This window comes from Gymnogyps californianus, chromosome 12 (assembly GCF_018139145.2).
Source record: "Gymnogyps californianus isolate 813 chromosome 12, ASM1813914v2, whole genome shotgun sequence".
NCBI lineage: Eukaryota > Metazoa > Chordata > Aves > Accipitriformes > Cathartidae > Gymnogyps > Gymnogyps californianus.
In genome coordinates this window covers 7025642-7039275 of record NC_059482.1, presented here as the reverse complement: position 1 = coordinate 7039275, position 13634 = coordinate 7025642, and the positions used below count along the sequence as shown (strand labels likewise).

At 35.3% G+C, this 13634-nt stretch overlaps 1 protein-coding gene across 7 annotated transcripts in view; it reads left to right on the top strand.

Annotated features, from left to right (window-relative positions):
- WWOX (WW domain containing oxidoreductase) overlaps nucleotides 1–13634 on the top strand; it is a 534927-nt gene that overhangs the window by 188256 nt on the left and 333037 nt on the right. Inside the window, exon 9 of one of the 7 annotated variants that reach the window (XM_050904132.1) lies at nucleotides 1510–1552. The exons of the other annotated variants lie outside the window; for them this stretch is intronic. Coding sequence (XP_050760089.1) covers nucleotides 1510–1530 — 21 coding nt within the window. The 3' untranslated portion in view covers nucleotides 1531–1552. Of the gene's footprint in view, nucleotides 1–1509; nucleotides 1553–13634 lie in introns of those variants that run through there. 7 annotated transcript variants of the gene reach the window in all.

Below are 13634 nucleotides of genomic sequence, written 5' to 3'. Positions count from 1 at the left end.
ACCAGACTTTCCTCCCTCTTAAGCTAATTTTCCTTTTATTGTAGTAATTAGAAAAGGGCTTTGATCACAAATTCAGTCTTGCTCAGAGTTCAGAAACAAAATAAGTTGTGCTTGGATCCTGGGGATTTGTGTGCATCCCTCAGATATAAATGGTAAACAGTATTTCTTTACCCCATCTTACAAGCATGTGAGAGCTCTGACTTGCAAGCCCTTACTCTGAGACTGCAGTAATTTCATTAGCCAAAAGTGTAATTACATTATGAGAAGAAACAGCACTCTCCGATTTCATGACCTCCTCTGTTTTCTCCCTAGTGTGCCATAATCTAGATAAGTCTAGATTTAGTTTTGGGTTTATTTATATATTTAAAAATAATGTGATCTCTTGCAGCCGTGAACTGGGTATGATGAAGCAAATTAATCAAGATAACTCATGAGTTTAATGTTTGTGCTGCTTTCAAATAGAATCCTTTATTTTTTCATCTTACTACACCTTAGCTATTATGTTTGTCACAATTACTGTAAGGAGAATTAACAAGAACAATAGATGGGAGAAGAATTATACTTTTCATTGTTATGAGAGAGAATTGATTAGTTGTAGTTAATTGGTGTGGGTTTTGAGTTGTAACTACACTACCCTGTGGGGCTACACGCCAGACTATCACCAATGACTGTCAGGGCTCCATGTGATATTTATGGAGTAAATTGCAGACGCTTTCTCCTTTAACAGTTTTTAAATCTTCTATTCCCTTTCAATAGAATGACATTTTACAATGAAATACATAAATATTTACTTTTTTGCCAAATCCTTACATATTGTAAATAACATCAAATAAATGATTTTTTAAATATCATTTTCCTAGCTTCTACTGGTAGTGTATAACCTTAGGATTTGCATAAGCATCCAAGAGGCGTCCAAAGTATTTGTGTGTGAGTTAGAGTTTGGACATCAATCTGCCATAATGACTGTACTTCTTGATATTGTCTAAACAGCAGGTTTTTTCATACCAAATTTGGCTTAGATTTTGAAAAGTGCAGATCATCTATAATTGATACCAAAGTCTGTGGGAATTATGCTTAATTGCAAAATGTTCAGTAACTGCTCTTGAAAGCTGCAAAGTATGTTATGGGTTACTGTGGGCCAAATTCTAACACCATTATCATACAGAATGACGCTCCTGCCCCAGTGCTGCTGTCTAAAATTGAGATTCTATCTGAGATAGATTAATTTTTTTGTAATTGTGTCTGTCTATAGTATGCATATATATTGGTGCAAGAGGATCTTAGATTGCTTTATTTAAAAATATGTAGGTAAATATAAACTTTAAAATATTCTAGTTTATATTCATCTTAATGGTCTTGTGAAAAAAATCCTGTCTGTTTGCATTCTAGAGAATTAGAAATCGGAGACAAGGTAGTGCCAGGGCTTCCAGTTCCTGTTAATTATTAATGAAAAGTACTGTGCAAATACCAAAGCAAAAAAAGTTTTAATGCCTTGTCCCTAACCTGCAGCTGAACTGCCTATGGTTGTGATTGCGTGCCACCTACAGACAAGGTTGATTGGGTCAGTACTTGGTTTGGAGACCTCCGATGAAGACCTGAACATCTATTGCTTGTTGTTAAAGTGATTTTATCCAGACATAATGCTAGGTGCTGAATGAGGTCTGATAGAAAACCAGGGTTTTGGCTTCCTGCATTGGTTATTACTCGTCTGTTTTTGAGAGCAGGGTTATCTGCTCTACATTCTAGCCAAAATCTTATTTTGGTTTATTGAATGTAACCTGCCAATTTTTTTCACTGAATTTTTGACAGGAGTAGATACTCTTGATTTCAAAAGCCAGAGTTCATTATGTTATTGAAACCTTTTAGACATCTACTTACTTCTGCTCATTATAGACTACTGCATTTGAGAGAACAACTGGCTTGAAAAAGTGGGTTCTGGGCTACAGTCTGACAGGTAGAAGCACTCCATTCAGGGCATGCTTTATGCTTGTTTGATGAAGAACGGGACCATTCTTGATAGACTGTAATTTTTAATTGATCTCACCTTGATGAGAAAATACAGAAATTTCATGTCTTATTTCTTTTTCAAAACTGAATTAATAAAGCACAAGTTCTTATATACCTGCCTATAGCTCCCAGGATTCATTAATCTGTTAAAAATATTTTTTGTTTCATCTCCAAAGGAGTGCATTGACATGCAAGTGTGAACTTAAGTGTGTACACCAATGCTGTGACTGCACCATTGTAATGAAGATGAAATGACTGTAATGATGACCTTTCTGTGCCTTTGTCTATACCATGCCCTTCTCTTTAACTGAACACCTTTCAAATGAACATGTTCTGAACTCTTGAACTGTTCATTCTGTTCACTGAGCTTATTGCTCAATCTGCAGTTTATCATTATGTGTCTCCAAAGACTTTGTGTTTCCTTATATTTGACATCTAGATGGAATTTTTCATAACCCTTTACTAGTCATAAATTGGATTGTTAGGGGATTAAGTTAATCTTGTTTCTTTATAGTAGCCTCAGATTTTTAAAGCCCTAATTTAGAGAGGTTTCTTTATTTGTTACTCTCCAATCTGCAAGAATGGAAAAAACCTCTACGCCATAAGATTCTGTATTGCTGGAATTATTTATTTCTGCTCATTTTGAAGTGAATCGTACCTAAGAGGTACACTTGAAAAGTTGTTTTGTCATATTTTTCCCATATTACTATTTCTTCCTTTCTATCTAAATAGCAGCTTCTGAAAATGACCCAAAGCAGTGCATCATCAGATAAGCAGCATGTCAGTGAATAGACTGTAGAAGAATGTGTATTTTTCTTGTTCCATTTGGAAGGGAAATAGGAAAAAATGACTTACCACTTGCAGAAAATTGTTATGGTATGTTAGTCATATCTTAGCTTTTGCTTTCTTTATTAGAAGGTGCTACACCTAACAATTCATGTACTTTTTATTAACCAATTAGCAGCTCATATTAAAAATGAAAGGAGGGAGACAGAACCCCACACATTTTTAAGAGTGCTTGGGAGCTTTTTGTTGTCTAGTAGTAATGTAGCAGGTAATATTTTTTATTTAATTATTTGAAAGAAGTTTTTTCAAGAAAATTAAATCTTGTATATGATAAACTGTGTGATAAATTCAAACAACAGAAAATAATTTCTGATATCCTGAGAATTATCAAGCTGTTCTGTATTAAGATAGTGGTGTCAAAATCCTCAAAATGCCATGAGTAGTAATATGGTGCATATCAGTAAGTTCTGTCATTAAAGCCAGTTTATAATATGCAGAAAGCATAATACTCGAGGTGTAAGTTAAGGCTAAAGATGTGTATTACTTAAATATAATGCCTGTATTTAAGCAACACACATTTATTTCTTTAACAAATAAACATTTTTAGCCTTCTTTCTCCAAAAGGTTCAGAATTGTCAGACTGGTTACAGAAGATGAAAAATCTTGAGGAGTTCCTTGACCTCTTTTATGATCCCTCCATACCTAAACTCCATCAATGACTTGAACTCTTGACACTAAGAGCAGCGATATGTAATTCTTCATCCCAATGTCATAAAACCCCACATTCTACTCTAGGCATTGCAAATTTTTATTTTTTCATTCAAATGTAGTTCATGTCAGCTAGTATCATACATAAAGGGTGAGGCTCTCAAAAGCTCTTAGGTTTATCTAACTCTGTGTCTAGTGAAACTTTTGGAAAAACTTTAATGATTTTTGACCATTCTGCTTATTTTCTTCTGGTTTATTCTTTTTATTGATTAATTGATTGATTGATTGCTTCAATGCCACCCAAACCACTCCAAAAACTTTTAAATATAATTTGTTAAACTTCACATCATGAAGATTATAATTTTCATAACATATTTATGCAGATGTTCATATGCATAGTTATTAGAAACAATAGCAAGGCATAGGATTGCTTTAGGAAATCAGTATTGGCAGCTGTGAAAGGAGGACATGAGGCAGAAAACAAATGAAGTCTGACTAGGTGAGGATAAGAAAGTGTCCCGTGTATATTAGAAGCCATTTCAGCCTTTGTTCTCGGCCAGTACTTTCAACAAGGAAAGGTGTGAGCTGAAGACTATGGCACGTTGTACTTTGTCTCCCCACCTATTTGATGTTCTGTTAAGGTAGAGAAAGATATTACTTGCTGATGTGTTAGATACTTCATTTTTAAATGATCATAAATTTTTGCTGGCACTTAATAAGAGTAGGTTTACAGTGCAGAGGAAAAGTGAATATACCAAACCAGTAGAACACTTGTGGAAGAAGAGATATTATTGTATAAAGAAGGACTGAAAATGGTAGGATTGCTTATCTGTGAAGCAGCTGATAGGTTGGGGCATTAGGTTAATTTTCAAAACTGCTGGAAAGACTGTAATTTGAAATCTTTCACCTATATTTCTATCCCTAACAGAAATTGAGAAAGGCAGATTTAAAACTGTTAAAAGGAAAAAAAAAGCTCTAAAGATCGATCTGCTTGTGGAACTCATGGCCATATATAAGGCCAAACATTTAGTAAATTCATAAATAAATTAAATATTGATAACAAAAATACACCAAATAATGGAAAATATTTATTAAAACTTCTTTAGCTGAATACTGCTTCCAGAACTAGCCATTTTCAGAGAAGATACTGTTTATTTCATGGTAGACCACTGGCTGGTTAAATCCTTATGAGGAGTCCTATCCACCTCTATTTTTGCTTGTTTATACCAGGGGCAAATGGTATGTTTATTTTGGATGTATAAACTTTTTAATTGTCTTACTGCACTTTTCCTTCAGCCCAGCTGATGATAGCATTTTATGACTGTATTTCTCAAAATTTAGATTTAGAAGACACTTATGTTTCAGTTCTAAATACTGTAGAGACTTCTAATGTTACTAATATGGCATCAAGGCAGCATTCACTATTTCCAAAGCAGTTTACCACTGTGACATTAATTTAGAGTACTGAGCACTGTGGAAACTTTCATCAAACTAAGAAGTTAGTTTTGATTTGTTACAGCACACAGTGGGTGTTCATAGCATATGTTTTTATTTAATCCTTCAAAAAGTTTTCAGGAAATAGCAGCTAGCATGTAATGAAATAATATCGAGAGAAATTACTAACATTTTAACATTATACGGATCATTATACTTCATACATTTTGGCATTATGCTACATTATATTTATGGTTTCACTTTGTTCTTGCAAGCCACATTCTGCTTGGTCTTATGAAACAACACATGGCTGGAAAGGAGTGCAGTGGAGCTAATAAGGGTCCTGTCTTAACTTGCAAAAGATTAAGCAACTCCCTGAAAAGATATGCTGGGTTTAGAGCAAAGGCAGAGTTAGAAGAAGTTAGAAAGAACATGAAGAAAATGTCTCTCCTTCAGTCAGGAATGCATCAGTTCTGCCATGCGTGTTCCACCTTGTAGCAAAGAGTTGCACAGAGTTGCTCCTTGGTATTTTGTGATTTCATTTGTGATTGCTCATTAAAATACGATATGTCGTCTTAATGTCTTGTAAAAAAGGAAAGAAATACAGTACCTAAAGAGCAGTAACTACTGATGTGACACTTACATGGAAACTCTCTTCAGATTCCCTTGTAGAAGGTTCAGCATTAGAACAGGGAAAAGGCTATGAGTAAAAAGTATTATTTTTTTCAAGTATTCTACTGCAACATCTTTTGGTAGTGCCAGCCCATGTACTGTACAGTACCAGAGATTTGGATTAGGGGATCTGATTTCTTGGCTCCCTCCCTGACCACTTGGCATTCCTTCATTTTCTTCATTGCTGGGGACAGCTGTCGACATGCTTGGTTTCTTGGTTTCAATGGAAAAAAAAAAAGGTCATTACATACATGGAGTTTCTTCCTCCAAAACAAGAATCTCAAACATCTAATGCAGCTTCTGTGGTTTTGTTTTGTTTTTTAATCAAATATCTCATATATTACTGACATGACTTGGATAAGTGGGTAGGTTCATCTGCACATCCAGTAGAAATATTCACAGACTTTTTCAACAGCTCAGTGAACAAAGGCAAACTTTTCTTTGGGCAATATATGGACAATTAGTAACCCGGAAAATGCACCTATGGATGACTCTACTGAGAGACTGTGTGTCTGTAGTTGTTACAGGTGTAGGAAGCTCTTAGAGCTCAGGTGGCAGTAGACCGAAAATTACTTCAAGGTAATCTGTAAAATAAATTATATTTTAGTGTTTAATGCCTTGCATACACTGAGATGCTTAAAGTGTGCTTTGGATCATATAATCTCGATTACTTTTACCCAGTCTATGACATTGATTTGGTAACAAGATGGGCAACAAGGCAAACATGGGTACTGCTTCCTTTCAAGCTTTTGTTTTGATTTTAGAAAGCAAAGTCATTTTTTAAAAAATGGTGACCTGGCAGCTGGGGAATTTGAAGCTTCCTTGTACTTGAAGAACAAACAAACAAACAAACCAGAAAAAAGAGACTGAGAAAGAGATGTAGAGAGGGGAGAAAAGAAAGTGCAATGTGGATAGCAGTAGCTAGCTGAAATTCTATGGTCTGAGTTAAGCAGCAGGTCAGATTAGATGGTCACAAAGAGCCCCTTTTGGCCTTAACAGCTATAAATTTTTGACGCGTAGTGCAGGCTTCCCAGCACTGCAATTTCATTCTGACCTGAAGGGGTGAAAGGGTAAAGCCTCCATACCCATTCCCTGCCTCCCCAACAGCCTGAGCCTGCCTGCTTTCTGTGATGTGAAAAGCTGTCCGGTAGGAGCTGGACTGAGACCATAACTCATTTCACAGTAGCAAAATTACATCTGCTGTATGAGAATCACTTTTGGTCGCTGGCCACTCATAGTATATTCAAGCTAATAACAAGGCGGAGGAGGTCTCTGTCCCAGGGCTGGTTCCATGAGCCGTTTCCTTGATGATGATGATGATGAGATAAAGTATTTAGGCAGACTTTTCAGCATTTCACTTCTCCTTACAGCAGTCCGTTGTGTTTCCAGTTACTGAAAAATTCGTATTGCTACAGGTGTATTCTTCTCACCTCTGTTGTTTCTTTGTGTTTTCCTGGCCATGCCGAAAGTCAGTACATCAGCTTAGTCCTGTGCCATTATTTGTTTCAAGAAAAAGATCCTCAGTGTCACCTCTGCATATCCTGCTGGTCATTCTGTCACATTTTCTGGTTTGCTGATGTTTAGCCCATGCTTAAACAGTTTGGACAGAAGGACTTTTTCAGAGGGAAGGGTTTTGCTCTTTTAAACATCTTACTCCCTTATGTGAAATTGTATATAGCAGCAAGATCATATCTTGACAGTCTAAAACATTAACTTGCTGGAAGCTGTAGGAATGATGTCTTTAATGCTATCCAGAGATGCTGTTCCAAAAGAGAAATCCCTCACTCGAATGTTAACAGTTTTGTGCCACTTCGTGCCATAGAAGTTGGGAAGAATAAGCAGAGGTTAGGACTCAGGACCCCATTAACAGTTTTTGATCTGTTTAAGCAATGATGAGGCTGCTGGCTTGACCTTAGTACTGAGAATAGCAAATAAAAGTAAAGGTTAAAGACATTGCTCAAGAGAAAGCAGGTGTTTGACTGGTTGGTTCTAGGTTTGTAGCCCTTTCTCCAAGTCTAAAACAAAACCAGTGTGCCACTTTGGCGTTGGCTTGGTTTGTCTTTCATGGGACATGGTGAGGTTAGGGTTTCTACTGACGGTCTGGCAGCTTGGACTATTACGTATTTTTTTCAACCAAATTATTTTGTGTAATAACTATAATGTTAATGGAACTATGTGTTATGGTTGAGTTAAGATTTGTTAGTTTGAAAATAAACGTCTTGGCTTCATTTTGACATTTGCCTTTCAGCATCAGTCCGTTAACCTGTCACACACTATAATTTCATTAAAACCATCATTTAATTGTACGTTAATGTAGAGCTATCTTTTATAGAAGAGCTTTACATACTGCCTGAATAATTTCAATACAAATTTTCAACTGATACGATTGAAATAATATGAAACACTAAATGCCCTCCAAACTCCTGTTTATGAATTCAATACTGAGAAATAAGATGCAACACCCACATTACTGTGCCACTATAACAAGGAGACAGTTTTTCAGATTATAATAAAAGGAAAGAATAACGATCTAGTTATATATGTATATATCTCTGTCTATGTGTCTGTACCTGCAGCATTGAGATGTACTTCATATGTAATTCGGAGAAGTTTCCATTATTAAGAGAAGGACAATGCAGATATTGTAAGCTTTATATAACTGAAGAAAGAATTAAAATTGACATGCTAATAGCTTTAGTGCCAGTCACAAATAGACTTGTACTTCACATATGAGATATATAAAGCTTATTTCAAAATAAATTCAGGGTAACATTCAACCTGATTGAATCTTTCGAAGCTGTGTTAATGTATTTGTTCGACTCACTTGCACTCAAAAGCTTTTAAACAGAATATCACTTTTTTATATTATTCATGATAATGTAATTCCTGCCTTTAATCTCTTCAGGGTTTCACATTAAGTCATGATATGAAGTTCAGGGGAATTTGGATCATCCATTAATCATAGTATCTGTACTTTTGTGTGTCTACTTTTGTCCATCTCTTAAATCAGTCGCTTGGCAGCACCAGAGATCTGGGGATAGTCCAAGATGTTTGACAGAAGAGGCCTTATTTATTAAACTTGTTTCCTGTTACAGTATGTATGGATTTATGTAATGTGTGGCATGCTGAAAAGAAAGTGATAGAAACATTAGCATAATCATTAAATATGATCCTCTAGGTGTTTCCACTGGAAACATAGGCGTGGATAAGTATATTGAATGATGACATATGCTTAGCAGAATAATTAGCTAAAACCACCTGGGCTAATAAAAAAAAAAAAAAAGAGGCAAAATGATGTAGTCAAGTATTCTCTTGTAATTAAAAATTTTCTACCAATCTGCATACACCAAGGGACAGAATTAAGGTTTCATAAACAATCTAAATTTGGCATTTTCTAAAGTTTAAGGGTTTTGTTTTATTCCTTCATTATTTTAATATTCAATGGATGGTAGGAAGATGGAGGGAAGTGTTGAAAACCTTACAGAATTACGAGTAGGTGTTGGATTCTTTCCTTTGAAGTACAGACACTGTCCTTTGAACTGAACTAATCACCTCTAACTGTAATAATGGGTTGCCTTTTCCTCAACAAGCCACCAAAGAGTGATTAGTGTGACGTATTTAAATTAATTTTTAAAATATTTGTGAAATTAGAACAGTGCAGAAACTGAATTGTGTATTCTATCCAGTTTTTGAAATAAAGTGATGGTCCCTATCCCTTTTTACTACTTTTTCCCCAAAAGTCTGATTTCTTTTTCCTAGACCCACTCCAACCTTTCCTTCTTTTGTCCTATCTTCTCTCAGCTCCTTCTTTCTGTCTTTCCCATCCCAAGTTATCTCTTTCAGCTTCAGTCTTTTACACATTTTGTTCCACTCTTGTTTCCCATAAAATTTTTTGTTCAGGTTTTCTTTTACTCTACCTCTTTCTTGGCTTAGCCACAGCTCTGATTTCCTGCATTTAATATTAGAGTAGTGGGAGGGAGCTTCTGGCTTTCCCACGCCAGCTATGCAGTCACTTCAGCAAACTGCAACTTAAAAGTAGCTAGATGTTCTGTTCCTGCAATGCTGGACTGGAATTGGTGACTTCGAGGTCCCTCTCTGCTTTAGGGGCTTGGAGGTTTCCCAGAAAACACTTGTAAGAATTTTTTGAAACTTCTGAAAATAATGTATTTTTCCCTTGTTGGCTTTTTGGAAATTATGAAAGCACGTTTGCTGAACTTTCCCACATAAGTTGTGCCCCACATGGACATCTGTAATAGGAAACTTCAGTGAGAACAATTAGAACTTGCTAACGTTATGAGCAACTGTACTGAACCCTTGAAATGGGAAATGTCAGACATCCTGAACTAGAGACTATGTCACCGTCATCACCATAAGTAACAACTTTTAATTTAAGAGGTGGATAAAAATTATACTATTGAGTCTTCAGTCCTGGAAATCCATTTATGACTATTCTGGGTTACCGACTGTGAAAACATTTGTGCATATGCCATGTTATTTTTCTGAGAGAATAGTTGGAGCTAAATATATATTTTTAAAAGCTGAAGAGAAATAATCAGTTTTCATTTCTGTGTTCAGGCTTTTAACTAAAACAAGATGTGGTATTTTAGCAGTCAGGTTACTAATTGAATCAAGTTCCTAATGTTTGGGCTCAGTATATGCTACTGAGAACAAAAAGTTACTTGAAGTGTGAGCATCTATTATAGTCTGTGATCTTTATGCACTGAAACAGACCTAATGGCTGAATTGCTCTTTTCTCCCTGATATTAAAAGAAAAATGTGCTTTATACCATGATTTTAGTGGAAGCAGATGAGGTTATGGAGGCACAATGGGAATGACTATGAAAGAGACTAAGACCCCTATTTATTGTGGTAACAAAGCTGTATGTAAATTTTGCTTTTCATTAAAGCAGAATTAGTTTAACCCCAGTTGTACAAAGGTTACTGTTTTCTACTATTTAGACAAACAACTTCCTACTGTAAATTGTGTTATGATTTATATGAATCTACCTCCTGTCATAAAGGTTCCCCTAGAGAATATATATGTTCCACTGTATCTCAATCATAATAAATAAGAACTTTTAAAGTAGTTGTAAATACATTTGTATAATTATATTTATATTTTGATAAAGTTTATTATTACGTAAATTCACATCAAACATTTACTATTAGTCAGACAAGGAAATAAGCTTCTCTGCTTAGTTTTTGTATCTTTAATAGTAACCACAAAAGCAACTGATAGGCTTTGTATTCCAGGTGCATAGCATACAAAACACAGTTACGCAGTACACCTGCTGATAGTGGGTAATCAGCATAATTTGTAATGGTGGCACATACAAATATAGTATTTGTGTTTGTATTTGTATACTGAACACACACAGAGTCACATTTTGCTGTTTGCACAAGCCCAGTAACACTGAGCGCAGGGTGTTTTGGAATGTAGGTTTCAGGGTCTGAAGCAAGTTCATCTCAAATTTGCATGTGAAGTCTCTACATTTATTTTACATTAGTGACTACCGCTCTTAAACACGTAACTTGGACAATTGTGTGTGAATAAATTACTTTTATTTGGATGTGAGGCCATAAATACATCTTTAACTTATGCTTAGGTTTCTGTTTGATAAATATAAACTGTGTAAAAAAAATCTGATGGCGTTAGTAAAGAAGACAGAACCGGACTCTTCTCAGTGGTGTCTAATGACAGGACAAGAGGAAGTGGACGCAAAATGAAATAACACAAAATATCATTTAAACATTAAAAACAACTTTTTACTCTGAGGGTGGTAAAACATTGGAACAGGTTGCTGGGCAGGTTATAGAATCTCTGGCCTTGGAGATATTCAAAACAGAACTGGACGTGGTCCTGAGCAACCTGCTCCAGTGACCTTGCTCTGAGCACTGCAGACTAGATGATCTCCAGAGGTCTCTTCCGACCTCAGCCGTTCTGTGACTCTGTGAAATTCGGAAAGTGGTATATATATAACACTTAGAAACATGTTAAATACTGTATCATATTGCTGCCTATTGCAACACCAATAATAGGTTGACTTCAACTGCTTATTTAGATCATTCTCTGAAGGATGCTGCACCTACACTAAATCAATGAACTTACAAAATATTCTTGCTTCCCAGTTAAACTCTCCCCATAGTTATTGCTTATTTGCAGGCAGTTTAGTGCAGTCATCATCAAACTTTACTTGCCCAAATTGTACAATCTTTCTAAAAGCATTCACATTTTTACTTGGGGCAACTGTCAGTGAATCAGCAGTGAGAGACATCTTCTCCTGGAAGATCAGGATAAATGCCTGCAAGAAACTAAACTACATTAAAAAGAAGGGCAGATTTCAGTACGCAAAGATTTGTTTTCATGATTATATATGTATTGTATTAATCTTAGCCTTAAAAGGAACGTTTCTCATATTTCAATTTAGTTGCAATGAATTGAGGTATCTACTGTTAAAACTGTTGCTATTGGATTTAAAAAAACCATTTTTTAGATAATCTGGGGTTAGCCAAAGGCTAAATTTACAGATATTCTCTGTGACCTTGGTCAAGTCAGTTTTCCCATGATAAAATTATGGTAGTATTTACTTAAGTTCTCTGAGTGTTGTTAAGAACAGTTCAAAGCTGCTTGATGAACCTCAGGTCGCACATTTATCTTCAGTGTTATAAAAGGTTCGTAAATAGGCCAACAAGTCCCAGCTTGTATCCAAGAGAGTTTAGGATGTAGAAGACTAGATAAATGTGATCTATTTCTTCACTGGGAGACCTGGAATGCTGCTTTTTGTTTGAGATCTTGTGGAACTTTCCTAGTTGGTTGTTTTTGAAAGGTTAAGCTTAAACTACTTTGTCAGGATCAGCTATCTAAATAAACTTACACACTCCACGCTCATGTTTTTCACATGTAGAGAAGAGTGCTCATCTTTGTTATATTTCTTAAGTCTGGAAAAGTGAATTTGTTTGAACTTCCTGGTTTTTCAGTTATGTATATTGCAAGAACGTGTTGATTTGTCCTTTATTTTCTTGACATATTCAGTATGGGATGCTGAATTTTAGAAAGTGATTTTCAATGGCATCACCAAATGTCATTATGCTGTAGGAAATATGATGTATGTGAACATTCATTGCTGCATGTGATTTCTTCGACTGGCATCGAGCCAGTTGTTTTACTAAGTTGTAAATATTATTTTCAAAACAGCAAGATTTCTTTGTGGTATTTCAAAGTAATGGTGTAACTTAACATATTTGTGTTTATAATTTGACAAGCCTGAAAACATTAGACATTAGAGTTATTAAATAAGAGAAGAGACATTTGGAGATGTTTTCATAATGTTTTCTGACAGCGTTATAATGAAACCAAATCTAGAAGTATCTTAGTACCATAGATTTTTATTGCAATGAAGTGTCAAGAGAAAGAAATATGACATTGTTATTATTGACTACAATGCATAGTAAAGAAATAAATGATGTCTTCTGAGGGGGTTCCATTATGGTAAAGTTTTTTTCTTTCTAAATCAAGCATATGGGTATATGATGACATGTTACTGAAACATGAAAAAAGGTGGTGATGGAAAGCCATTTTGAATAATGCCAATAATTCTATTTTTCATTCCATTATATGAGGTAGCATTTAATTTTATTTAACATTTCATGTTATTTACAATAGGATATTTATTATCTTGAAATAGTTTGTTTATGAAGTACAGAGAACTGTGATGGTAAAAAAACAAAAAAAATGTTCAGTAGCACAACTCCATGAGCCAGAGGTCCAGCCAAACCATGGCTATTAATCATCACCGTCCATTATTTACTGAGGATTCATTCATTGTTCCATAAAGGTATCTAGAGGGTCAATTAGAGACAACAGACAGGATTTTTCAAAGACACAAGAGGGTCAATTAGGCCCTCCTTGTAATTTTCTGCTTTAACAGCAAATGCCAGCCTATCCTGCAACAGATACAGTGGAGTTTAGAATTAAATAGCGTGGATTTTTTTTTTTTAAGCTGTTACTTTGCAGCCAGTATGAATTG